Source organism: Bos indicus x Bos taurus, chromosome 25, assembly GCF_003369695.1.
Source record: "Bos indicus x Bos taurus breed Angus x Brahman F1 hybrid chromosome 25, Bos_hybrid_MaternalHap_v2.0, whole genome shotgun sequence".
NCBI lineage: Eukaryota > Metazoa > Chordata > Mammalia > Artiodactyla > Bovidae > Bos > Bos indicus x Bos taurus.
In genome coordinates, this window is record NC_040100.1 from 3,885,373 (window position 1) to 3,911,533 (window position 26,161).

The 26,161-nt window shown below is 40.5% G+C and overlaps 1 protein-coding gene across 3 annotated transcripts in view; it reads right to left on the reverse strand.

Moving 5' to 3' along the window:
• RNF216 (ring finger protein 216) overlaps nucleotides 1–26,161 on the reverse strand; it is a 122,160-nt gene that overhangs the window by 85,383 nt on the left and 10,616 nt on the right. For 2 of the 3 annotated variants that reach the window (XM_027528094.1, XM_027528092.1), the window contains exons 3-8: nucleotides 21,142–21,272; nucleotides 17,040–17,894; nucleotides 16,024–16,100; nucleotides 10,422–10,524; nucleotides 8,615–8,779; nucleotides 3,315–3,429 (exon numbers count right to left, since the gene is read on the reverse strand). In XM_027528094.1, coding sequence (XP_027383895.1) covers nucleotides 3,315–3,429; nucleotides 8,615–8,779; nucleotides 10,422–10,524; nucleotides 16,024–16,100; nucleotides 17,040–17,894; nucleotides 21,142–21,272 — 1,446 coding nt within the window. The remainder of the gene's footprint in view (nucleotides 1–3,314; nucleotides 3,430–8,614; nucleotides 8,780–10,421; nucleotides 10,525–16,023; nucleotides 16,101–17,039; nucleotides 17,895–21,141; nucleotides 21,273–26,161) is intronic. The other variant, XM_027528093.1, reaches the window with a different exon arrangement.

Genomic DNA, 26,161 nt, shown 5'->3' on the forward strand with positions numbered 1-26,161 from the left:
ATTTCTTTGGTTGATTTAGTAATGTACATTTTTCTAGAAAACTATCCATTCCATCCAGATTTTCTATTTACTCACAAAAGCCTGTTTTTTTGGTAATCTCTATACCCTGATACATTTTTTAATTTTTCTGCTTTCCTCTTGTTCACTCTACTTTTAAAAAACTAAAAAACATTTTTTCATTGACTATTTAGAAAACCAGTTTTTGGTTCTCTGTTCTGTTCCATCTATCTGACTATATTTCTGCCAAGACCACCTGGTCTTAATCACTGTAGTTATGGAGTAAGTTCTGAAATCCAGCAGACTGATTTCTCCCACTTTACTCTTCTTTTAAAAGATTAGTTTAGCTATTCTAGTACCCTGTCTCTCCATATAAACTTCAGGATAATTTTAGGATACCTTGCTTGTATCTGCAACAAAAAATCTTGCTGGGATTTTGACAGAAATCACACTAGGCATGGGTATTAATTTGGAGAGGATTTATATCTTCATTGAGTCTTTCAACCCATGAACATAGTACATGTCTTCATGTATGTATATCTTCTTTGATTTTTTTTCTTCAGTGTTTTGTAGTTCTCATCTCAAGTCCCATACATGTTTTGTCAGATTCACACCTAAGTATTAAGTTTTTTCAAAATGACTTTAAATGGTATTGTACTTCAATCTTGATGTCCATATGCTCACTGCTAGCATAAAGCTACACTGGTTTTTGTAGGCTGATCTTATACCCTGCAACCTTACTGAACTTCCCTGGAGCTATATGTATCTACAATCATGTCATCTGCTTAGGAGCAGTTTTGGAAGAATTTTCCAGTGAAACCAAGTGGGGCTGGAGATCTTTTTAAAGATTTAAAACTGCGAATTCAATTTCCTGAACAGCTATACGGTTATTCAAATTATCTATTTTATATAGGTAAGTTTATTGGTAGTTTGTTTTTTGAGGAAACGGTCCATTTCATCTAGGCTGTCAAAATTACGTATGTAAAGACGTCCACATATTCCTCCTTGGATGTTTGTAGGGTCTACAGTGAAAGCCCCTATGAAGAGTAAGTTACCCTATAAAGAGTAACTCCAATTTGCATCTTTTTTCTGTCAGCCTTGCTAGAGGGGACATGCTGCATTTTTACTGATGTTCCGTTTCCATCCAAGTTCTATCCGTACTCCTCATGAGAGGCTATGTGGTGGTCAGCTCATATACAATGAAAAAGGACACTGGAGGGAGAATCTGGTCTCTCTCTTTGCCAGCTGATGTACAGCTCAAACAGTACTGCTTGGATGGAAAACAGTTGAAAAGGTAAAGAATAGGATTCCTGGAACCAATGAATGAGTCTAAGCTTATGTACTTATAAACCCCCTTTAAAAAAAAGACTGCAAGTCATAGATATGAATGTAAATCAAGTGTATTTTCTATTTCCAAACTTTCAGTGTCCTTAAAGATTATCTTGGTAAGACCAAGTTAAGACTCAGAATCTTGGGACTTCCTTGGTGGTCCCCTGCTTAAGACTCTGCACTTTCACTGCCAGAGGCACAGGTCTGATCACTGCTCCAGGAACTAGGATCTCACATATTGTGCAGTGTGATTAAAAAAAAAAAATAAAAAAATTCAGAGGTATACCTGAAAGAATGGGCTGAAACTAATGAGGTAATGTTCAGTGAAAAATATCAAATGCATCAAAACTGAGAGGTCTGTGACTTAAACAGCAAGGTGGGTAAGAAGATGAAGGTTTAATGTGAGTCAGTGGCAGGACATAGTTTGATTTTAAGAAGTTAAGGTGTTCTCAGGCTGTATGGCTGAAATTATAGAACCTAAATCCCAGCTGCTGCCTCAAAACAGCAGACCTCATTTGGAGTACTCTGTCCAGCCTTGTACACCCAACCTCTCAAAGAGATAAAGACAAGTTAGAGAAAGACAGAAAGAAGCGCAACTGGGAAGATGAAGAGGCAACAGATTTTAAATCCTTTCAGCGGCAAGAACTATAACCATGTCAGAAAACCTCAGGAGGCACATTCCTGGTGTGATATAAAGGAAGAACTTTCTACAAGACACAGCTAACCAAGAAGGGAGTAGACCACCTTGTGACGTGATACTTCCTTTTCTCTACCACTGAACGTAAGAAACAAGTACTGAATGACTGTGTGTTAGTGTGCCTAGTTAGGCGTGCCTAGTCTAAACAGGGTTGCCTGGTGGCTCAAAAGGTAAAGCGCCTGCCTACAATGCAGGAGACCTGGGTTCAATCCCCGGGTCAGGAAGATCCCCTGGAGAAGGAAATGGCAACCCACTCCAGTAGAATCCCACGGACAGAGGAGCCTGGTGGGCTACAGTCCATGGGGTCGCACAGAGAGGAGCCTGGTGGGCTACAGTCCATGGGGTCGCACAGAGTCGGACACGACTGAGCGACTTCACACACACACACACACACACACACACACACACACACAATGAAAAACTGCCTTTACACTGTCCTCACTTTCATTCTGCCACAGATCTGTGAGAACATCGTGTCTGGAGAGCACTGCTTCACAGAGCAGCTTGGTGACCTCAGAAGTCAGAACTTAGGACATTTTGTTTTAGATCCTAAAGAGTTCAGAAATTCAAATACTTTCCAACTCTGTAGCTATCTCATGGATTTTCCATTTAGATACACTTGAAGTTATGAAATTAATTACAGGTGTAACAGAAAGACAAATAGGAGAAAAGGGAAACATTTATGAAATACTCCACAGGAAAAGTTGAAGTGTACTCTTCTTGGACACAAGCAACTGAGATTAAGTCTGTTGCCAAATTCAGCAAGTTTACCTTTGGGAGGGTGGCAGTGAGGAGGGGAATTAGACCGAAGTAACCTCTTCGAAAGAGCTTTCAGCAGTTATTTCATCAATATGAGTAACAGAACTTTAAACAGTTTAAGTGGCAACCTAAGAGCTGTGTGGCTTTTGCTGTGCAGAACCCACCCTCTTAGGTATGTACGGGACTCCTCTGCAGTAAGCTAACAAACACTGGTCCACTTTTTACCAAGTAGTCATAAGGTTAATTCTTGTCAAACCTTCAAGACCCATTTTCCCCTCAAGCTTAAAAATGTCCCTACACACAAATCTCTAACACTGCACACAATTTTCCTTTCATGGTGTATCCTAAGCAGAAGGAAGACGACAAATGCAGCCACTTTCTAAGAACACTGCCGTGCCAGCAAAGCAGTCACATCAGTGACACTCCTCAGACTGCTGTGACAGGGCACTCCAGGCAGCCACACCACGAGGCCCCTTTGGGTTGTGTGGGAGGGAACCGCTCACCATCATTAACAGTCACATTTGGCCATTACCTTGTTCAAATTTGAAATCTATGTAAGAATACTGATTCATTTCTTTTCTCTTTTTTCTTTTTCCACTGGTTTCTGGCGATAGCTCCTGCCATTTTTTAATGGCGTCAGAAAAGGCCTAAAAATTGAGAAAGGGAAAGGTTACTGCTGTAAATGGGACACAAGAATAGGTGAAACACAGGCAATCCCAAATATCGTTGACTCAGTTTCAGCTACCTTCCCTATATGGCTTACCAGAAAAGGTAGTGGCAAAATAAGCAGGTAGCATTTCGTGACTTCATTTTCTCTTTCAACAACTGCTGTAATGGCAGAACCAAGATGCTGACTGATAAAGAGGTGCGTGAGAAAACAAACTACGGAAGGTGTCCATGAGTAAGCACAGGTTAAACCACGTAACCAACGGCTACAGGTCCCACTCCACAGGCACCACATCACCTGGTGCTTCTGTGGGCAACAATCCCGCCTCCATCCCCCCACGTTCTTGCTGCTCTCACTCACTTCCCCACTTTGTACTGGAATGCAAAATGCTTATGCCAGAGATACTCCCTTCTCTTCCACAGCTTTAGCTTCTCCCTCTTTTTATATCTTTCCAATTGGCATTTAAAGGTGATCAAGTCTCTGCTATCTTAAAAGAAAACCTTTCCTCTCAGACCTCTTTCCTCTTCCAACTACCAGCTCTGCTTTCTTCCCTTGTTTGTAGCCAAGCTTATCAAAAAGCCACCTGCACATGACATCACCTCGCCTCCCAGGAGCGCCAGCCCCCTCTGCCCTGGCCTCTACCGCACCTCTCCACTTGCTCACCTCCCTAACACAGGGCCCAGTCCAGGGCCTCGGCTTCGGCCCTCGCCCCCCTGGAGCCCAGGGGTGATGCCACGCGGCCTGCCCCGCTCTCCTGACCTCCTCCTTGCGGCCTGCCCCTCTGCCTCGTGTTTCCACGTGGGGGGTCTTCCAGGCAGCCCTGGCTCTCTTCTCACCTGACAGTCTCTTCAGGTGCACCTCGTCCAGGCTGGTGAGGTCACTTTCTATATGCTGAAAAATCTCAAAATCCCTTCTCCAGTCCGTTATTTCCCCCACTTTTGGTCCATTCAGCCACTCAATGAATTGTTTTTATTCAGATATCTGAGGCCCACCCAGCAGCATGCTGGCAGTTCAGCATTTCCCGGACAGAATTCACTATCTTTCCCTCCAAATTAGCTCTTCTATGGGAATCCCCATCCCAGGAAATGACACCCCTGTCTTTCACGCCCTGCCCTCCCTCCCTACTGCCCTCCTGCTTATGCAACACTTAGGGGTGTGGTTCAATGTCACTTGCTCAGAGAGGCCCTCCTGGAGCCTCTCAGACCACCCTCTAGTTATATACTCTTTCGGAATAGTTATCACAGTTGTAATTACATACTTATTTGTGATCTGTTTCATGTTGTTTCCTCCCCTGAACTCTGAGCCTCTAGGACAGGGACTGTTACAACAGCTCATAGTGTACCTTCAGCAACATGCACAATCTGGATCTAACACTTATTTGGTAAATAAAAGGTTACAGGGATGTGCATGTGTTATAGGAATGTTGCTAATAAATCATATTCTGAACCTGTTTATCTTAAACAGCTATGCATCCCTGTGGTAAAATGGTAACAAAACAAGTATTTTAAGAGAGGATCAGCCCTGCATCTTAACCTAACTCCTATCTCCCTTCCTTTTCAAAGCTCCTCAGTGTGGGAATCAAAAGGGAATTGACATTTGCTGTATGCACCTCCTATAAGCTAGGCACTGCATGCAGCCCTTTCAAGTCCTTAACTTAAGCCCATTTAATTCTCACTGCAATCCTCTAAGGGAGGTTATTATTTATTTCACAGTAGAGGGAAGCAAGGCTACAGAGAAGGGCAAACCTTAATTAAAGCGAGGACAGGACTCAGGCCACTTTTGGAACTACAGCTCCTCTCTTTGGCGTCACTGTGTCCTCAGTCAGACTCAGTGCAACTCCACTGAGTTTCATCTTGCCACCTCTCTACATCCCTGATCAGTGTCCGCCACAGCTGGAGTGCCTCCTCCCTGGCTTCCTTTCTTTCTGGAATTCCCACTATACAAGGTATTCCCCACAAATTCTTAGGCACCAATGTCTGTACTCAACTCCAAGACTAATTGATACCACATTTTATCTACAGGCAAATACCCCGCCCTTCAACTAAGGCTATTCTCTAAAACCCAGGAGAGGGAACAAGACAAGTTACTATGACTTGCATTTTATAAATGAGGTAACTCGCAAATCAAATTCCCAAAGTATTAGTTTTAACAATCAAGGATTCAGGCTGGTTACAATTTTCAGGGCATCTGTGACAGCAGCCAAACTTCTTTTAAGGGATGACCTAAAAACACAACAACTGGCATCTGATGACGTAAAAGCTGAGAAGTAGACAGAGACTCCTCTGTGGAGCCTGGTGGAAAGGTCAACTCCAGAGACAGAGATATGTTACCTGTATGGAGATAAAGGTGACCATTCAAGTACACGGAGGGAGAAACCTAAGAAGCCTGGGTAAGACCCTGAGAATGACCACCTCACACAACAGAAGTTAAAGGATGGGTTAAACAAGATGGCCCTGTACACCAGCATTAAGTTTCTGAGGGAAGAAACCTGTATGTCCACTGTGACATTCCCAACGTGTGACGATGGCAGGCACTCGGCAAACTGCCTAAAAGAAAGAGGTAGTCACACCTGTGGCAGGAGGGGAAATTTTCAATCTACTCGAACCATCAGTCAAGTGTGAGTGTGTAAAGCAAGACACAGAGAGTGGTCAGGATCTCCGGGCTGGCCAAAGAGTTGGTTCATGCTTTTCCGTAAGATGGTACACGAATACCTGAATGAACTTTTTGGTGAACTCAACAAAGTAAAGAAAATTTATCTTTGTCAAAAGGCAAGGTGAAGGAAATCCCAAGATGACAGTCACAAGGCAGGCATGGAGAAAGCAGTGGGCATGAAGTTCTGCAAGTTTAAGACCAACAAGTGGCAGAACCAGAATTAAAATACAAGCGAGAAATCATATCTAAGTTTGATCAAGATTCTGGATGTAACCAATTTATAGGAAACAGACGAACTGTTTATTTATAATGCAGGGGTGTAGTCAGAAAAACTCAAACTGTGGAAGCCTGTAAGATAAAACAACCCAAACAAATAAGCAGTAAGGAAAAACAAAGGACAAAGAGAGCTTGCAGAGATTGAAGAACTCACCAACCACACGCAATAAACATATTTTACTTGGAATTCTGTGACCAAACAAGCTGCTTAAAGATTTATGACATATTCAGAGAAATCTGAATGCTGACTGGACATCTGATAATGTTAATTTTTAAGGTGTGATAATGGTATTTTGATTAGATTTTAAAATACTTTGTCTTTGCCTTTATCTTTTAAAAATTAATACTGAAATACTTTATGGATGAAAAAAATGAAATGAAGCCTAGAATTTACTTCAGGTAGGGGTAGGCAGGTAGGGGTGGAAATACAAGTCTGGGCAGGAGCTGGCAACTGCAGAAGGGGAGTGACAGTATGCAGGGGCGTGTCACAATACCAGCTCTACTTCTGTATGCCTGATGTTTACAGTAAACAGGGAAAAACCAGCAATCTGTGGAGAACTGACCCTGCCTTAGTCAGCATGCCTTCTCTAAGCTGTCACCATGTTTGGGGAGTGGTGCAGAGAGGACAGCTACTGCAGTGGCAAGGAAGCCCCTCAGGGTGTGTTTTCTGCCTCCCTGCCCGTGTGAGTATGACCTCCTACAAGGCACAAGTCTTGTGCACCCTGTGTGTACAACAGGGAGACGTTCTAAAAGGGCACATCAGATTTTAGCTTTTGTCAAACATTATTTCCCCTTAAATACCTGATGTTCATTCAAGTAGCCCAACCCATCTCTTCAAAATCCTGTAAAATCTTAGATTAACTGCCCAAACAGACACCACAAAAAATATAAAGGGCCAGACAAATGAGGAAAAGGATATGGAAGCTATGAACAAGAAATGAGCCATAAAACTCTCCCATTTCCACCCAAATAACGACAAGCTGGGGGATGATCAGACCTTCAATGTGGAGAAGCATCTGCTAGCGAAGTCACTTTTACTGACCTCAGGATGTAGGCAGGGACATTTCTAATGAGGACTATCCCACCTCCAGACCACGGGAGCTGTCTCCTGCTGCTACACTTTTGCTTTTCATCTGGGCTTCCTGGGAGCTCAGAAAATGTGTGAGGCACCACAGGATCAATAAAGATGCCACACAGGGCCCTAAAGATGAAAGAGTCCCTTCTTTCTCAAGGTCATTAATTTGGAGGGGGGAAGCGCATTCATTTTTGAATGACAGTACAGACATTCCCTCTTTAGCAGGGGAAATGAGAAGGCATTATCTATCAGAAATAGAAGGCATTATTTCTGTAATCCCTTCAGAGTATTTTTAACTAAAATGAACCTGTAATTAGGAGTTTGCTGACAGATGCCTGGATCTTATCAAGGTAGAGGTGGAAGGGGCCTAGACTCAGCACATTCACTGATGTTCACCTTCTTTCAGGTTAAGACCCAGTGGGTGTTTTAACAAGTAAAGTAACTCCACATTTGCTTGTCTTCTGGAAAGAAAAGCACACTGTTTGCTAAGAGTCACCAGAACTTCAGCAAGAGAAACCGATTTAAAGGCAGGAGAGAAGAGGAACAGGTCAAGGACCTGCTGGCGCTGCTCTTCCGTCCTGGCTGTTGTCAAAGGGCCTGTACAGTGGGCTGCACTAAATGGAGCATGCCTGCTACTCACTAGCGACCAGCACCTTTCTAAGATCTGGAAGAGGCCCTTAAGTGGAATCTTTATTTAGAGTCTAGAAAGAAAGAAAGAAAACCTTGAGAGCTTTCAGGAGTTGCCCACTCTCTTCTGAAGCAAACCACCACTCCCTGGGCAGTACTGGGCTTCTGGCCCTTTACACTCTGCCTCACGTTAACTGGTAACTGAGGCATCTCGAGGAGGGTCGTGGGACTAGCCCCAAGACAGAAAGCACACCAGGGAGGAACAGCAGGGGAACACACGCTTCCACTCCACATTCCATGGGGAAATTCATGTCCTTATGGTCATACCAGAACTTTCCTGCTTCGAATCTGTGTTTCTTTTCATTCAGTTCCTTCTGATCAGCAAACCCTTTGTCTACATATATTCACCCTGACAAACTCCTTAGCTCTTTGCCATCATAAACCAGCCCAACTTCTGCAAGCTGAACTCTTCATCCTGTTATCACGGGAAGAAGCAGTCAAGAGGTGTGCCCCACCAGAAGACCAAGGAGAGCACCTTTCGGGTGATTGCATAGTGTCCTTTGAGCTCGTGCAGGGCCCACTTGATGTCCTGACTGCTAAGCATTTTGAAGTCGGCCATCAGGAGGTCGGCAGCTTGGATGAAGCAGTGCTGGTCAAGAGGAGCTAATTTAGAATAGTCAAAAAAGTCTACTGTAGGCAACTGAAACGAGAGAGAGGCACAACATTAGTGGCCAGACAGTGTATTTCTAGAGGGAAATCATTTGAAGAATTACTTACTGAAGAACAGAATAATCTGACTTGTACTAATTACTCTAAAGGAGGATACCAGCCCTGAGCAAAGATGAAGAAATGATATTCAGAGAGGTTAAACAAGCTGTCTGGAGTCTGGAGACTAGTTTTGCTAGTTGGAACTATGAAAAAGTATAGTCGGGGGTTTGAACACAAGTTTTTAGCCATTTTCTTTTCACAAATTGTTTAGAAAAAACTGAGGTTTTTTTTCCCCAGCTACAAAATACAGACATACTTCAGGAATACTGGAGGTTTGGTCTCAGGCCACTGCAATGAAGTTAGTATCACAATAAAGCAAGTCACACAAATTGGTTTCCCAACTTTTAGAAAAGTTAAAATTACACCATACTGTAGTCTAGTAAGTGTGCAACAGTGTATGTCTTAAAAAAAATGCACATATCTCAATTAATTCTATAATTTATTGCCGAAAAATGCTAACCATTATTGGAGCTTTCAGCAAATCAATCTTTTTGCAATAGTAACATCAAAGGTCACTGATCACAGATTATCATAACAAATGCAATAATAATAAAAAAGTCAGAAATACCGTGAGAATTACCAAAATGTAACAGAGATATGAAGTGAACAAAAGCTGTTGGGAAAACGGCACTGACAGATTTGCTCAAGGCAGGGTTGCCACAAACCTTCAATCTGTGAAAACAAAAACTGTAACGTCTGTAAAGTGCAATAAAATGAAGAGCAATAAAATGAGTAATAACCATACATGAAAGAAACAGTCAAAAAGAATTTGTGGGAAGTGGAAGGATGGTGCAATAGAGACCAGTGAAGCAGTTCTGAACCATACTTTCCTTCAACCACTGAACATACTAAATGCTGGTCTGGACCACACATGAAGACAATGATTAAGATTTTTAAAAACCAAACTGTTTATATCTTGACACAGGATTTGGTTACACAGGTGTATGCACTGTATATAAATCTTACTCACAAAGAAAAACAGATATTAAACTCTAGGCAACAATCTGCATGCTGAAGTATTTATGCGGCAGAGTACTGATGTTTTCGCAATTTGCTCTGAAGTGGGTTATGATAAAATATAAGAGGGATGCGCTGATGGACAGAGGGATGGATATGGGACAAACTGGACACAGTAAAGTGTTAACTTTTAATAGTACTGGCTGGTATGTATACAGGAAACCAATAGAAAGTTCTTTTGGCTTCACTGTGTGTTTGAAAATTTCTTAATAAAATGTTAAACCCTAAGATGATACAAAGAGTCCTGGCCAATTCTTGATTCATGTTAGGAACTTGCTTCGTAGCATTAAAGATATGGAGGATTTGTTTAATTCTTTGTAGGGAATTAAATTCCATCTTCCCACTTTCAAGGGAAGATGGAATTACAACAAAAGAAGTCAAATACAGAACTCAAGGTGACTCAGGGGGAAATCCCACTAAAATATGTATTCTGAAAAACCTACTTTCCTGGATAGTCTTAAAAAAATGCATCTTGACAAAGCACTTTATTCCCTTAAAAATGATGAAAAGAGGAGAGAATTTCCAAGTAGACACTGCAAAGCAAGAGCACCACTTGCCTTCATCTCATCCTGGCTGGCGAGCAGGCTGCTACTGGGATTCATAAGGACTCTGTCTTCTCTCTTTGGATAATCTGGATTTTCCAGAAGAAAATTACAAAGTCTGTAAAAATAAATGATGTTACTGTCACTCTGCTTCCAAATGCCACACTTGCTCACTGATTCAAACATAATGTATGAAAATAAAATCTCTACTCACACTGTAATTGACCTATCAGGAAATGAAAATATTTGCAGATCAGAAAAACAAATGAACAAATAACACGTTACACTGAATTTCTATTTTTACTTGCTAATGTGAAAAGCAATAAACACACCGATAAAGGTAAACTCCTCTGAAATTTCTGTTAGTTCTTACTGGTTGAACTGTATGGAACTGGAGAATTTAGATGAAAGTATCTATCATTTGTCAGGAAAACTATTAACAAATAAGGGATGGGGGAAAAGTCTGTATTCACATTCACAATTAAAAATAATTTTCTAAGAGTTGATAAACGGAACATAAAAGACCTGTGCTAATTCATTAATACTTTTTTTTAACCCTATAGTAAATAAATCCCCATGACGATTTGAGGGATGCTCAGTTTGCTGTATGGCTGAAGGAACAGACCATGTTTGCTTAAGAAAAAACTCTCTCCATTCCAAAATCACAGCCTTGTCTTTTTAATCACTACCATGAAATCTTTCAAAAGCAAGGATAAAGAGAATAAAATAACCCATAAGATGTATCACTGCCCAGATTTACAAATTTAACTAGCAAGGCCCTTCAGCCTATAAAAACCACAGGCAGCAACACTCTGTGCTCTTGGGATATTCCACAGTGACAAGGACAGCTGGGGTGTGCGGCATGAGCCACTTCAGCAGCAAGAAAGCTGCCAGTCAGAGGGCAAGCGGGGCTTTCCCTCCACTCCGGCTTTCTTTCTTTCTCCTGCAGACTGCCTCGAAGGCGCCCCACCATGACTCTCCCCAGGTCTTCTCCCGTCCAGTGTCAGGAATACAGCCTCTAATTAAGACAGGTCCAGCAGAAAGAAGTCAGAGAGAAAGTGGTCACCTCCCGCTCCTCTTCTCACCAGGCACCAGTGTTCAGGGACTGAAAACTGGGGAGGCGTGCCTCTTGCGCAAACCCCCTCAGGACCCTCAGCACTGGCCCAACGGCAATGCACCCTCCTTCTCCTGCTCCAGGACCGGTCAAGCACCCCTCAACCTTTTCTTCATCATCACTTGCAGGAACCCCACATGCACCTTCTTGGTAAGCTCTCTTCCTATCACCACACCTATTCTCTGGAACACACGCCAGAAGGCTTGAGAGGAAAAACCCCTGTCTCATTTTACAGCAGTAGCAAGGGGAGACACCCTCCTCAAGAATTCTGAGCACATTGCCCTTTAAAACCATGGCCACTGGTGGTGACTCTTTGTTCCAGTACAAACTGATGAGCACCACAGGTTATACAATCTCTGAAGGGTAGCTGAGAATCAGTCACCATGAAGAACTCAGTATTTGTGGAGAAAGGCATGGAGTTCCAAACAATCCCTTTCTCATGCACACCTGGATATATTATAAACCAGGTGTGGAAGAGCTCCTCCATTTCAACCTTACTTGTTTGTAATGTTCAGATAAGTGCGGCTATCAAAGGCCAACAAACGGGCAAAAACTAGGAATTTGGGGAAGGATAAAAAGGTCAAATAAACAAGAATCTTCTTTGATAGAACAGCCATGCATGAATGAAGCCAGGTGGCTCAAATGGGGTGTATGCAAGATGATCTTGGAAGAAAGTATTAAAACTCCTGTTTCTAGTTTTTAAAATCTCATCCTTTAAAAATTTCTATTTTTATATTTTTTTAAATGCATTTTCTAAACCTATTTTAGAGGTTCTTTTCTTAGAAAAGAAAATTGAGAACCATCTCAATTCATTTTGTATTTTCAACACTATGAAAAACTTATATCAACATGATGCAAGATGTGGAATTCCACCAGTCGGGTATCAGAGGCTCTCACTTTGAACTGTCAAAATTGATTTCCATTTTAAAATCTCCTCTACGCTCACAAACACAACTTTCCTGGAATTAAATGATATTCAGTGGCACAGATAATTAAGAACAGAGTTTCCTTTCTACAGATATATGCTACAACCAAATACATTAATATTTACAGCCTGGGGCAAAGGCAGCGGGAGGCTTGTCAGAACTCAGATCTGCCCACCTACTGATATTATTCCATGCTTGATGTGACTTGACAAGCTAAAGGGTTTTGAGAAAGCACTCCCACTAAGTAAGCCAGGCTAATATTTCTAGCTTTTGTTCTTTAGTAGTTGTTGCTGCCTTGATCCAATTTAAGTTGCATCATATGTGAGTAAAGTCCTAGTTAAAGAGAGCAGGTTACTATCACAGGAAGCTCTCTGGGTAACAGGCTTCTCCTGCTAAAATGACCAGCTGGTTACAATTAAAGGTGACAAAGACTGGACACAGAATGTTGGAGAGTCAGCCCCACAAAATATCAGCCCGTTCTACTCTGCTCTGGGCCTCCTTTCAGCCCTACATTAACATTTAAGTTAGTTATGAGAATTAACAATTCAGTCTCAAAAGTCCAGGGACAAAAGGAAAACTGAGTCAGGAAAATCAAACAGTAGGACTTCCCTGGTAGTACAGTGGGTAAGAATCTGCCTGCCAATGCAGGGTATACGGGTGTGATCCCTGGTCCGGGAAGACTGCACGTGCCATAGGGCAGCTAAGTCCATGCGCCTCAACTACTGAAGTCTGAGCACCAGAGAGCCTGTGCTCCGCAACGAGAAGTAACTGCAATGAGAAGCCCAAGCACTGCAACGAAGAGTAGCCTCCGCTTGTCAAACTAGAGGAAGTGCCTATGCAGCAACAAAGACCCAGTACAATAAAAAATAAACTAATAAATTATATATATAAAAAAATCAGACAGTAGGTTTCAAAGTATTCAATACAATTACTGAACATTCCCTTTCCTCTGGAATTCATAAGACTTTGCATTAGGGACAGAGTCGATAAGTCCCAAGAGAAAAGGATGTGTGCGAGACTCAGGAGGAAGGAGGACAGAATTGTCACACGATCTGTCAATCTGATCACGTTTTACTGATACTGCAGACAACTAACCTTGTAGGTATTTAGAAAACAATATATTCATCTACAGAATGAGAGGGAAACATTAAAGCATACTAAATTTCTAAAGGGTTACTTTGCTGCTGCTAAGTCACTTCAGTCGTGTCCGACTCTGTGAGACCCCACAGACAGCAGCCCACCAGGCTCTCCCGTCCCTGGGATTCTCCAGTCAAGAACACTGGAGTGGGTTGCCATTTCCTTCTCCAATGCGTGAAGGTGAAGAGTGAAAGTGAAGTCGCTCAGTCATGCCCGACTCTTTGTGACCCGGTGGACTGCAGCCTACCAGGCTCCTCTGCCCATGGGATTTTCCAGGCAAGAGTACTGGAGTGGGTTGCCATTGCCTTCTCCAAAGGGTTACTTTAAAACTAAGAGTCAGACACAACTGAGCGAGTGAGCACAGACCACTGTAAAGCTATTTGGAAATATGTTTCAAGCATCATCAATCTATTTATAATCCCTGATTGCAAACTTTAACTTTAGGGTTTCAGGATCTAGAGTATAATTTTAAAAAAGGAAATTACTATATGGAATAATGTAGAATAACATTTATCAGAACATTAGTGAAACCATGAACAAGGAGAATAACAAAGAGGAGAAAAATTAACAAAGAGGAAAATTCAATAGAATAATTTTTAATTAAAGGTGATCATTAACACCATGAAGACAACAATGAAAAGTATTTTTTACTTAACATTACTTCATTAAAAATCCAAAATTATATTTGCTCTGAAAAAAAGTATGTTGTCATTCCAAGAACTAAAAAGGTACATTAAAAAAAATTAGTTATTTTTTAGTTTAGTGGACGTCTAGGAGATAGTTTTCACTGTAAAACTGTAGTCATTTCTGTTCAATTTTGTCATGACTTTAAAACTGCTCTAAAAATAAAGTTTATTAATTTAAGAGCTCCTATTGGTCAAATTTAGGATAATCCACTATCAAAAAGAAAAATAATTATAAATTATTTAATTTATATAATTATAAAAAAAACTACTTATAAAACACCACTTATACAAAACCTCTATGTCTACAGTAATTTAAAAAACAAGCAAGTGGAGGAAAATAGCAAAATATTCCTTATAGCAGAATATCAGATAATAAACTGGGTGGTGGATATTGGGTATTCATTTTACAGTTTTTCTACTTTTTATGTTCAAAAATTATAGGGGGGAAAATCTGTAACAAAAAAAAAGTTAAGAGCGAACTATACTAGATCAAGAAGCTAAAAAGGTCAACAAATACATTATGAAACCTTGATTCCAACCTGGTTTAAAAACCTGAAAGCAGTGGCTGCCCCTCAGTGGAGGGGACAGACAGGGCTACCAATGGCGCCAACAGTGCCTTGGTATGAATCAGAAAAAAGCACCTCCTCTGGGCTGCTATCTCAGAAAGAGGGCCCTTCACTCTTGGTCAGGGCAGCCAGCTCCCACTCACACCCCTGCTGAATTCTACGGTACACAATACAATCTTTGAATACTCTTGTTTAATTAAAATAATCTGTATTAAATAGCCAAAAATATAATTAAATATCTATTGTTCTTTATAAATTTGCAACTGTTCCACCTTTGCAGACTAGAAGGAGGTGAAAGAGTATAAGCAGAAAGAAACTTGCCCAACTCTTTGTGACCCCACAGACTACAGCCCGCCAGGCTCCTCTGTCCATAGGATTTCCCAGGCAGGAATACTGGAGTGGGTTGCCATTTCCTCCTCCAGGGGATGGAGCCGGCATCTCCTTTATCTCCTGCACCGCAGGCAGATTCTTTACGCACTGAGCCACTGGGGAAGCCCCAGCAAGACATATGTTGTATCAATGCTCAGAATTAACTAAACATCTTAATTCTATAACCACACATGATTGTAAGACCCAGAAAACAGTCTGCATACAATTAAAATTAGAACTCTTCTAACAGGATAATTAAAAAAGACATAATGCTAACTGAAACAAGCCAGCCATAAAAGGACAAATATTGTGTGATTTCACCTACATGAGGTCTATAGAGGAGCCAAATTCACAGAGACAGAAAGCAAAACAGTGGTTGCCAGGGGCTCAGGAGAGGGACTGGGGACAGAGTTCCAGTTTAGGAAGATGAAAACATTCTGGAAATGGATGGCGGTGACAGCTGTGCAAAAATGCAAATACACTTAATGCCCCTGCACTGCACACTGAAAAACGGCTGTGCATGTGCATGCTAAGTCACTCAGTCATGTCCAGCTCTCTGGGACCCATGGATTGCAGCCGACCAGGCTCCTCTGTCCATGGGAGTCTCCAGGCAAGAATACTGGAGTGGGTTGCCATTCCCTCCTCCAGGGGATCTTCCCAACCCAGGGATCAAATCCGAGTTTCTTGAGTCTCCTGCATTGGCAGTCAGATTCTTTATCACTGAGCCATCTAGAAAACCCTAAAAATGATTAAAATGGCAAATTTTTACGTTAAGTACATTTTACGGCAATAAAAAAAAAGGCACGGTAATATACTTACACATTCAAATCATAGTAATTCTTCAAATGAATTATTTCCTCAACATACCCATTTGCTACATCAGGAAATCTTACTTCCTAGGAAGGAATAAATACATTATTTATATGTCAACCCCTAGAATGATTTCAAATCGCAATAAAAATCAGATAGCAAAAAGTATACGAAATGACTGAACGCTAGAAAAGGACTATAAAGCAGGTTTGTGTCTGGCTTAAAATTCCACACTAGGTGCCCAGATTTATCTGTCTACACAGAATATGGAAAAAGGTCCCTAGAGACCACCTGGTCCTCTGCCCTCATTCTATGTATTCATTTTTCTCTCTTTCAGTAAATACTGAGCATCTCAGCCCAAGCAAAGGGCACCTAAAGATGAACATGGCACTTTCTAGTGTATATATACCCTTAAGCAGCACACGATCCAGCAGACCAGATGAAAAAAACCCAGGGAAGAATGATTAAAAGACTGTTCAAAGGCAGATGGCCGCCCACAAAGCCCTGCATTCACTTTCTTGGTCAGTGGTACCTAACACAACTTGTTATAAAGACAGAAATGCTCTATTCTGTGTTTCCCAGCATGGTGGCTGTTCAGACTCATGTGGCTATTGAGCACTTAAAATCTGACTGGTGCCACTGGAAATGAAATTGAAGTCTCATTTAAGACATTTAAACAGCCAAATGAGGCTGTCATATTGGACAGTGCAGCTCTAGGTCATCTTATAAACCTGCTTGAAGGGTTTGAATTTAGAGTTAACTCAATTCCTTTTTAAAAACTGTAGGGACCACTCATGACAGCACCAGGGCACCCACAACCTGCGGCGAGAAGCCCAGGGGCGTGCTGAGGGGGTTCAGGCTAGATTAAGGAATCCTGATTTAATTTTTGTACCTTCAGCTTTTCTTCTTCTAGTCTATAAATCTAGGAAATCAGGAAAATGAGTCCACACACACAACACTTTAGTAATGAAAGGAAACAATATATTTAGTGTGTATAATTACTTACTTATCAAAATAAAACTTACTGTCTCTTTCACCAACAGCGCAATGAGTTCCCGGTCTACGTCAGAAGCTTCTTGCCCCCACAGGTTTCCCAAATTGGGCTGCCGAGTTTCTTCTAGCGGAAATGCTGGGCCTGGTTCTTCATCATCTATTGCTAGTTGTTGGTCTTCAAGCTCTCCCAGAGGATGGGCAGGCCGAGGAGAAGCAGGGTCTGGAATCCAATCCTGCTGGGGCTCTGGTCTTGCAAACGCCGGTCTTGGAAAAGCTGACCCCCGGGGCTCATGCTGATACAGCAGTGGGCCCAGCTCTGCTTCTGGACGCCGCTCCTGAGGTACAACCTGGCTTGGTACCTCACGGGGCTGCTGGTTCAGAGACTGGAAGTAAGAGTGGTCTAACCAGCAGTCTTCTTCGATGGCCTGGTCATCGAGGATATCAGATGATTCTCCGAGGTTTGATAAAAGCTCTGTCTCTGACTCTTCAGATGACTGGTTCTGAGTGTCCAAAGGATCAGCTTCTGGAAAAAGATTACCTTCTTTTAAGATAATGACTTTCTGCTCTGATCTGGGGTTGATGAAGTCATTGGTTGCTTGGTTGTGACTTGGTCCAGGCTTAGGTTCTCTTTCTGTTTGGCCACTTGGCTTCATGAATCCAGAAACTCCAGGAGGCCCAAGATCTAGAAATTCACTGTAGTCATCCTCAGAATCATCCTGTGTCCCAGAACCAAACAATGAGCTGTTATACACGGGAAAATAGCCATTCGTATCTGATTCAAAGGCTGCTCTAGATTTTTTAGGCCTTTCTTCTCCCAATCTTTTGAGATCTTGCCATTGGGCAGCTGGTTTGATGAGATTGGGTCGTGATGTCTGAGGTTTGTATGTCTAAGAAAAAATGAAATTTTAATAATAACAATTCAATTTTTTTCCTGTGTCTATACCTTTCTTATGTATTATATTGAGCTTCTGAGGTAGGACAGGTAAGAAACAAAAACACCCTCCCGCATAAGACCTATTCTTCAAATTTATCTTCATACTGAAATCTGATCACACTATAGTAACTGTAAGAATCAAAGCAGCCATTCAGAGATTGAAGCCTGACTTATAGTTTGAATTATAATTTCACTTGCGACCACTAAAACAAAAGTTAACTGCATAGTAGAGAAAATGATGAAAGAATGACAACACAGCAGAGGAGTGAGAAATGGTCAGTAAGCACAAGAACACAATCTAAATCTCATTAGTAATTTAGCAAAATGCAAATTAAAACAAGATTCTACCCTCTTGCCAAGACTGGCAAACAACTTTTTAGTTAGACAACATTAAACACAGATGTGTTCAATGTGGGACAGATGTGGGAAAACTTCCTATCACTCATTCCTGGTGAATTTAGGAGAGGAATTTGGTATTGCTTACTTAAAAAAAAATGTATATCCTTATAATCTATCAATATCACTTTTCAATATCAATCCTATACACCCTTATGTATCCAAAGGGGACATATATAAGGGTATTCACTGCCACACTGATTGCATCATAAAAAGAGAACACTAGAGACATTCTTAAGTTTGTCCCTAAGCATACAGTTAAGTAAACTATTTATCTGCTTTACAAAACACTCTCCGACTCTCCCCCACCCCCACCCCAAGAGGTGGTTCTCTATGTGATGACATGGAAACTTCACCAACAAATGTTAAGTGAAGAAAAGCTACAAAACACACACAGACATTTCTATTCTTTGAAAAAAAATGGAACATAAACATCCCATTTCTAAAAGCATATATGTGTATATATACAGTGAATATATACATACATGCATGAACCCACACACGTGTGAATTCAAAGAAAAAGATTTGGAAGGATACATGCCAAACTGGTGACAACAGTTCCTCTGGGAAATCTCTGGGGCAGGAGGGGCTGGTGAAGAGAGACTAGTTTTCTCTGTATTGTATCAATTTCTATAGAGAAGACAACTATGTGTTACTTGTAAATTTAAGAAGTAAAATGCCAAATTTTAATTTAGCAGAATAAATATGTCTCTGACCCTGATCTTTTCTGAAGTCACCCCAGTCCACAGAGAATGAGACAAAGAACTGAAGATCTCTGAATAAACCAGCACACATTTGTGATCCCAAATCACAATGTATGTGAGGAGGAGCTGATAAATGCAGTGGGAGAAGTACATCCAGATTTCAGGCAGGCAGAGGAAGCTCCAGAAAGGCAGAGTTCTTCAAAGCAAGTGGTGTGGCCTGCAGAGGGAAAAGCAACAGTCCCTTGTTTGAAACACTGGGAATCTGCACGCTGTTTGGCACCAAGGATTTTCTGAGGAGGTTAGACTGAATGAAGACAGACGTCCCTGCTGAAGGTAGGCTGTCAGTGAGGCAGGACAGAGAGAACTTTGATCTGGGCTGCTCTGGAGGTGGCAATCACGGCTAGGCAGTAAGAAAGAAACAAGTGCACACATGCATGTAAGCACACTTCCCTGCCCCATGCAGCCCCAACACCCTCTGTCATAGGAAGAATTCCTGCTCGCCATGAACAGTGCCTGAGCCCTTCCCCAACATAAATGCCAATGAAGAGCCGGTCCAGGAAAATTTCAAACGCATTCAAAGTTGAGTAGTAATAAAAAACAAACAGCACAGAAACTACACAAAGATATCTAACTACTGAAAAAAGAAGTGGTAGACGAGTGGCACATATGATGAAATCTGTACCACAGAGTGAATGAAATAAGAAAAGAGAGATGCGAGAATACAACGGAGTGATGAAATAATTAGCTATTTTAATATACATATTTTAAATCATGGTTTTGTAGAAATACAGTTACTATCAAAAGTTGGGAGGGGAAATAAGTGAAGCTGAGGATTGAAAGACACACTTAAAGCTGATAAATCAACATGTAAGGACATATGTAAGAACAGCATCTGAAACTATAAAACTAAGTACAGTAACTGAAAAAAAAAAAGGATAAAAACCTTTCAAATCACCAGCAAGAACAGATGACCCCAATATAAATAAAAACTAAACCTCAAAGATGCAGGGAACATAGTGAAAGATCATTTTTTAAAGCAGTAAAAATGTAAAGCATATTAAACACTATGAGAGAACTAAAAAAAGCATAATAGTCATGTTAATAAACAAAAATTAGATGAATTCACTCACTAAATTTTAGTCTCTTAATTTAAGTAGAACCACTAGGCAAAACCCACCTATATAATCAACTATAGGCATATGTCCACAGGAAAACTTCCACATGAATGTTCACAGCAGCATCATTCATAATAGTGAAAAAGGAGAAGCAACTCAAATGTCCATCAATCAATGAAACAACATGTGATACAGCCACACAACGGAACATTATCAATAAAAAAGGAACTGAAGTACCAATTCATGCTACATCATAGATGACCATTAAAACTTGTGCTAAATGAAAGAAGGACCAAACAGTATATGATTCCATTCATATAAAATGTCTAGAATAGGCAAATGTATAGAGACAGTCCATGGAATTCTCTAGGCAAGAATACTGGAGTGGGTAGCCATTTCCTTTTCCAGGGGATCTTCCCAATCCAGGGATCAAACCTGCATCTCTTGCAGATTCTTTACCATCTGAGTCACCAGGGAAGCCCTATACAGACAAGTGGTTAGTTGTTCATAGGACTGGGTCAAAGAGAAGACAAGAGGGAAAATAATGGTTAACTCATCAAATCAAGAAAAAGGGCAAAAAATCCCACAAGTACACTAAAACAGAAAAGGAAAATTGGAGGAGCCATAGATTCAGAGTAAGTAGAGTAAATAGAAAGAACAGGCTATTTTGTTTAGTTCTATTAAATACATTAAAAAAACACTGAAAAGTATCAGTGAACAAAACCATAAAAAGCAACGGAAAATCCAGACATGTGGATCACCACAGAGGAAGTTGAAACAGTTTCCAAGAACGGTCCTTCATGAAAACAAACAGCCCAAATGCCTTTAGGGAAAATCCTACCAAAACTTCAGAGAACAGGTGACTCCAACATTATTTAAATACTGCTCTAAGAGTACTCGCAGCTATTCTATTAAAACTGAGTGTCCGAAGAATCAATTACTAATTTGAAATATATTTCATCATGGTAAATTTCAGAAAACTCACTTCCGCCAGGATGACATCATCATCCAGGTCCTCATCATGTTGCTGAGGAGCTGGGGTGACCAGCATTGGAACCCCTTCCTCATCAGAGGAGTCGGATATGGTGATGGGTCCATCTCTGAGATTGATCCAGTCTAAAAGTAGGCAGAGAGAAAGAACACTGTTATCAGGAGGTGGGCATAATCATATTCAGTCCTTTAATTCAACTTTGGCATGAAAAGGGTCAAACCTAAAGCCAAGTTCATGGCTACTGGAGTGTTAACTTATCTCCTCAGGCAGCACATGCACCTAAGCATTAAAATGAGCTTTCTGTGCTGATCTTTGCCAATAATTCATTTTGGCAATCATCAGAGAAAATCTGACAATTACTATGATCAAGATTATCAACTTTTTCTTATACTAGATTGGAGAAATCTGTTGATAAAATCTTGACTGGCAACTGAACAGTGAAATCATGGCCTCCCATCTCATCTCTACTCCTCCAACGGAATATAAAACACTGTTTTATTCAAACTGATAGGTCTGAAAAAACTCACTCAGAAACAGTTAAATTTTCACTTAATATTTTATATTAAAGTTTGCTCATCTTACATATAAATCTTGAGTATTTATGCAAATACCCATTTAGCATCTACGACAGTAAGCAAGTTAAGCTTTCTAGTTTCCTTTTTAAACACAACCAAAGTTCAACTAGCCATCTAGATGTAATAATTCTGTTCAAGGTCTCTAACTCCTTTTATTCACTTGAAGATAGATCACATTTGATATGAATTACTGGATAACACAAACTGATAATTCCTTCATAAAGCACAATTATTTTTCTCAAGGTTAATGCCTCATGTACTTTTATGGTACCCAACAATTTGAATAGCAATATAAAACCAACAATCTCATTTCATCCCTGTAACAGGGCTGTGGTGATGCCAAGGACAGCAGTTTAAAATAGGTAAGTCAATGGGATCTAAGGTCAGACTGCCTGGATCCCAATCTCAGCTCTCCCACATACTAGCTACATGATGCCATTATTTACTTCTTTAGGCATCCATTTCCTCATCATTGAAGAAAGGTTAACAATAGTGCCTACAGAAAATAGCTGTATTAGCTTAGAAAACCCACACAAAATGCCTGTCTGATTTCAAGTCCAATGCTACCTACACAGCAGACTGATGTATCTAACAACTGACTGAACTGAGGGCCTGCAGAAGTGCACTGTAGAGGGCTGGCAGAATGAAACCAAGTGACCAGCACCACTGAGTTTGAAACCCCACTTAAATGACAGTAAAGGAACTCGTAAAAAGTGAAAAAGCAAAAAGTGTCCTTCTTTTTAGGACACAAAGAAAAAAGGAAATGATAGCTAGCAAGAGATTTAAACAAAATTCTGGAAACAGCAGATTTTCAGAGGCAAGAAATCTAGAGGAGTGGAGAAGGATCAAACCCACAGTCTGCAGAGGGCAGCTGACCAGAGGCAGCTTAATCCATGTTGCAGAATCACAGATTTCCTTGAAAAATATTCTCAATTATTGTATGCCTTTGTTCATTTCCAGTCTTTAAATGGTTATTTTAAACAATTCTAATTCTACTGTTAATTCTGTGGAGAGGATTTGCCAAGTTTCTCATTCAGCCATTCCAGAAGACCCACCCTGTGGAGGTCCATTTTGAAGAGTCACCAATACAGAGAGTCACCAGACACCAGGCCAAGAGAGAAAAGGCACGTCCCTGAAACAGTCATAGTGAGTGACTCTGCTGCCTTCTGTTAACTGGCCCCTTGAATGCTGGCAGACAGTCTCAGATTCTACATGCAGGAAATTGTAGGTTCCTCTCAGGAAGAACTGGCCCAGAAAAAAAGACAGACAACAAGCCTGGGGCACCCAGCAAAAAAGTTGGTTTTAAACCTATCATCTCACAGTGAATCCCAATGGTTGACAAGATACTCCCCAAAACACCACATATAAACATACAGAACTAAGTTTATGATTCATACAAAAGGCTCCTACCTGTGTGACCATCACCAATGTTGGTAAATACATTTCTAGCACATTAGGAGCCTAACTCCACAGATCAGTTTCTGAGTGTATATTCTCTCATTTCTGGCTTCCATGCAAATAACACATCTGAGATATACCCATGATGTTGATGTTGCATTATGCAGTTTCCTCTGTATGTAACCTACTACATGAATATGTATGAATAAGTTACTTATTTTTCTGTTGACATTTGACATTTGGGCTGGTTCCAGTCTTGGCTATTTTGGATAATACTGTTATGAATTTTCTTGCATATCTATCTTGGTATACTCATTTCAGCTGGGTATATTCCAGAAGTGCTGAGGGAAAGCATATGCTCAATTTTAGTGGACAATGTCAAACAGCTACCTAAATTGTCTATGCCGACTTACACTACCACCAGTAGTGTAGGAAATTGAAACTTGTTTGTACCTCAAAATATGGTCAATTTTGGAAAACATATTAGGTGCAATATTCCTGTCTATTGTATCAAATTTGTTGATCATGTTCTTCCAATGTCCTATATTCATACAAATGTTTGTATATGTTTGCTCTCTCTCAGTTACTGAAAGAAACATGCTAAAAATCTCCCATTTTGACTGTGGATTTGTCCAGTTATCCTTTCAGTTCTGTCAATTTTCTCTCTGTATATTTTGATATCATATTACTACACACATAGAGATTAGAATTGCTTTATCTTCCCCGACTCTTTTAACTTTTTAAAAACTTTTATCTTCATTGACACTTCTGGCTGAATTGTGTATGTTATCTGATAATTTAAAGCCTTTGACTGTGTGGATCACAATAAACTGTGGAAAATTCTGAAAGAGATGGGCATACCAGACCACCTGACCTGCCTCTTGAGAAACCTATATGCAGGTCAGAGAACTGGACATGGAACAACAGACTGGTTCCAAATAGGGAAAAGAGTTCGTCAAGGCTGTGTACTGTCATCCTGCTTATTTAACTTATATGCAGAGTACATCATGAGAAACACTGGGCTGGAGGAAAGCACAAGCTGGAATCAAGATTGCCGGGAGAAATATCAATAACCTCAGATATGCAGATGACACCACCCTTATGGCAGAAAGTAAAGACGAACTAAAGAGCCTCTTGATGAAAGTGAAAGAGGAGAGTGGAAAAGTTGGCTTAAAGCTCAACATTCAGATAACGAAGATCATGGCATCTGGTCCCATCACTTCATGGCAAATAAATGGGGAAACAGTGGACACAGTGGCTGACTTCATTTTTCTGGGCTCCAAAATCACTGCAGATGGCGATTACAGCAATGAAATTAAAAGACGCTTACTCCTTGGAAGGAAAGTTATGACCAACCTAGACAGCATATTAAAAAGCAGAGACATTACTTTGCCAACAAAGGTCCGTCTAGTCAAAGCTATGGTTTTTCCAGCAGTCACGTATGGATGTGAGAGTTGGACTATAAAGAAAGCTGAGCGCCGAAGAATTGATGCTTTTGAACTGTGGTGTTGGAGAAGACTTTTGAGAGTCCCTTGGACTGCAAGGAAATCCAATCAGTCCATTCTAAAGGAGATCAGTCCTGGGTGTTCACAGAAGGACTGATGTTGAGGCTGAAACTCCAATACTTTGGCCACCTGATGCGAAGAGGTGACTCATTTGAAAAGACCCTGATGCTGGGAAAGATTGAGGGCAGGAGGAGAAGGGGACGCAGAGGATGAGATGGTTGGATGGCATCATCGACTCGATGGACATGGGTTTGGGTGGCCTCCAGGAGTTGGTGATGGACAGGGAGGCCTGGCGTGCTGCGGTTTATGGGGTCACAAAGAGTGAGACGCGACTGAACTGAACTGAAGGCTCTGTTTTGAGGGTTACTATTTGCATAATGTATCTTTTATTCATTCTTGTAATTTTAATCTTTATTTCACCTTCATTTTTAAGTCTACCTTCACTGGGTATAGAATTTCCAGGTGAATAATATTCAGCAATTAAAAAGAACTGAATTACTGATACATGCAAGAATATGGATGAATCAAAAAACTGCTGTGCTGAAGAATTCAAGTATGAAGAGTACATACTGTATGGTTCCATTTATATGAAATTGTATAGTGACAGAAAGCAGGTCAGGAGTTGGGCGAAAACTGCCTGCAAAGGGGCATAAAGGAATCTTTCTAGATATGTTCTACATCATGACTGTGGTGGTGGTTATATGGGTATATTCATTTTTCAAAAGTCACTGAACTAAATATACAGTTAAAATGTGTGCACTTATATTATATGTAAATTATACCTCAATAAAGATGATTTAAAAACTTAAACGCTTAAGGGGATGACACAATAGAAATTATTAATACAGCTAATAAAAACAACTCTGTCTAAACAAATCCTCACTATGTGTGCAAAACAAAGTTTGTTGAACAGAAAAATACATCTCCAAAGTTAGTAGTTTTCCAGAATTAGTTGTTCTTAAAGAAACTCTATTCAAGTATATTTAAGATCCGATTTAGGAAAAAAAACACCCCACAACATTAATTTGATATGCATGTTTGGAAAATACGGAACTGATCATATATACAAATATAGCTAGGATTTAAAACTTCCTAAACAACAACACATTATGGCTATAATCACTACCAACTTAGAATATGCTATCAATAATAGCTTAAAAAATTGGTATTTCTTCTGTTTTTATAATTTGCATAGCTTAAGCAAATTTATTTTCTCTATTTATCTGCTTAATAAAATTTTCTAAATTTATTTATTCTTTGGTTGTGTCTCATGACATGTGGGGCCTTGGTTCCCCAAACTTGCGCCCTCTACAGCAGAAGCACGGAGTCCTAAACCACTAGACCACCGGGGAATTCCCTGCTCATTTTTAAATGCTCTGAAAGCCATATATACAAAATTTTATCTTTTGCTGGGAAAAAAGTCTTCATAAATACAAAGTACTATCAATAGCAAAACATAAAAAAAGGTACAACCTCTTCCATGGACTTTATAATCTTCTCTACTCATCAGCGTAACTGTTTTCCTTTTAGCCTAGG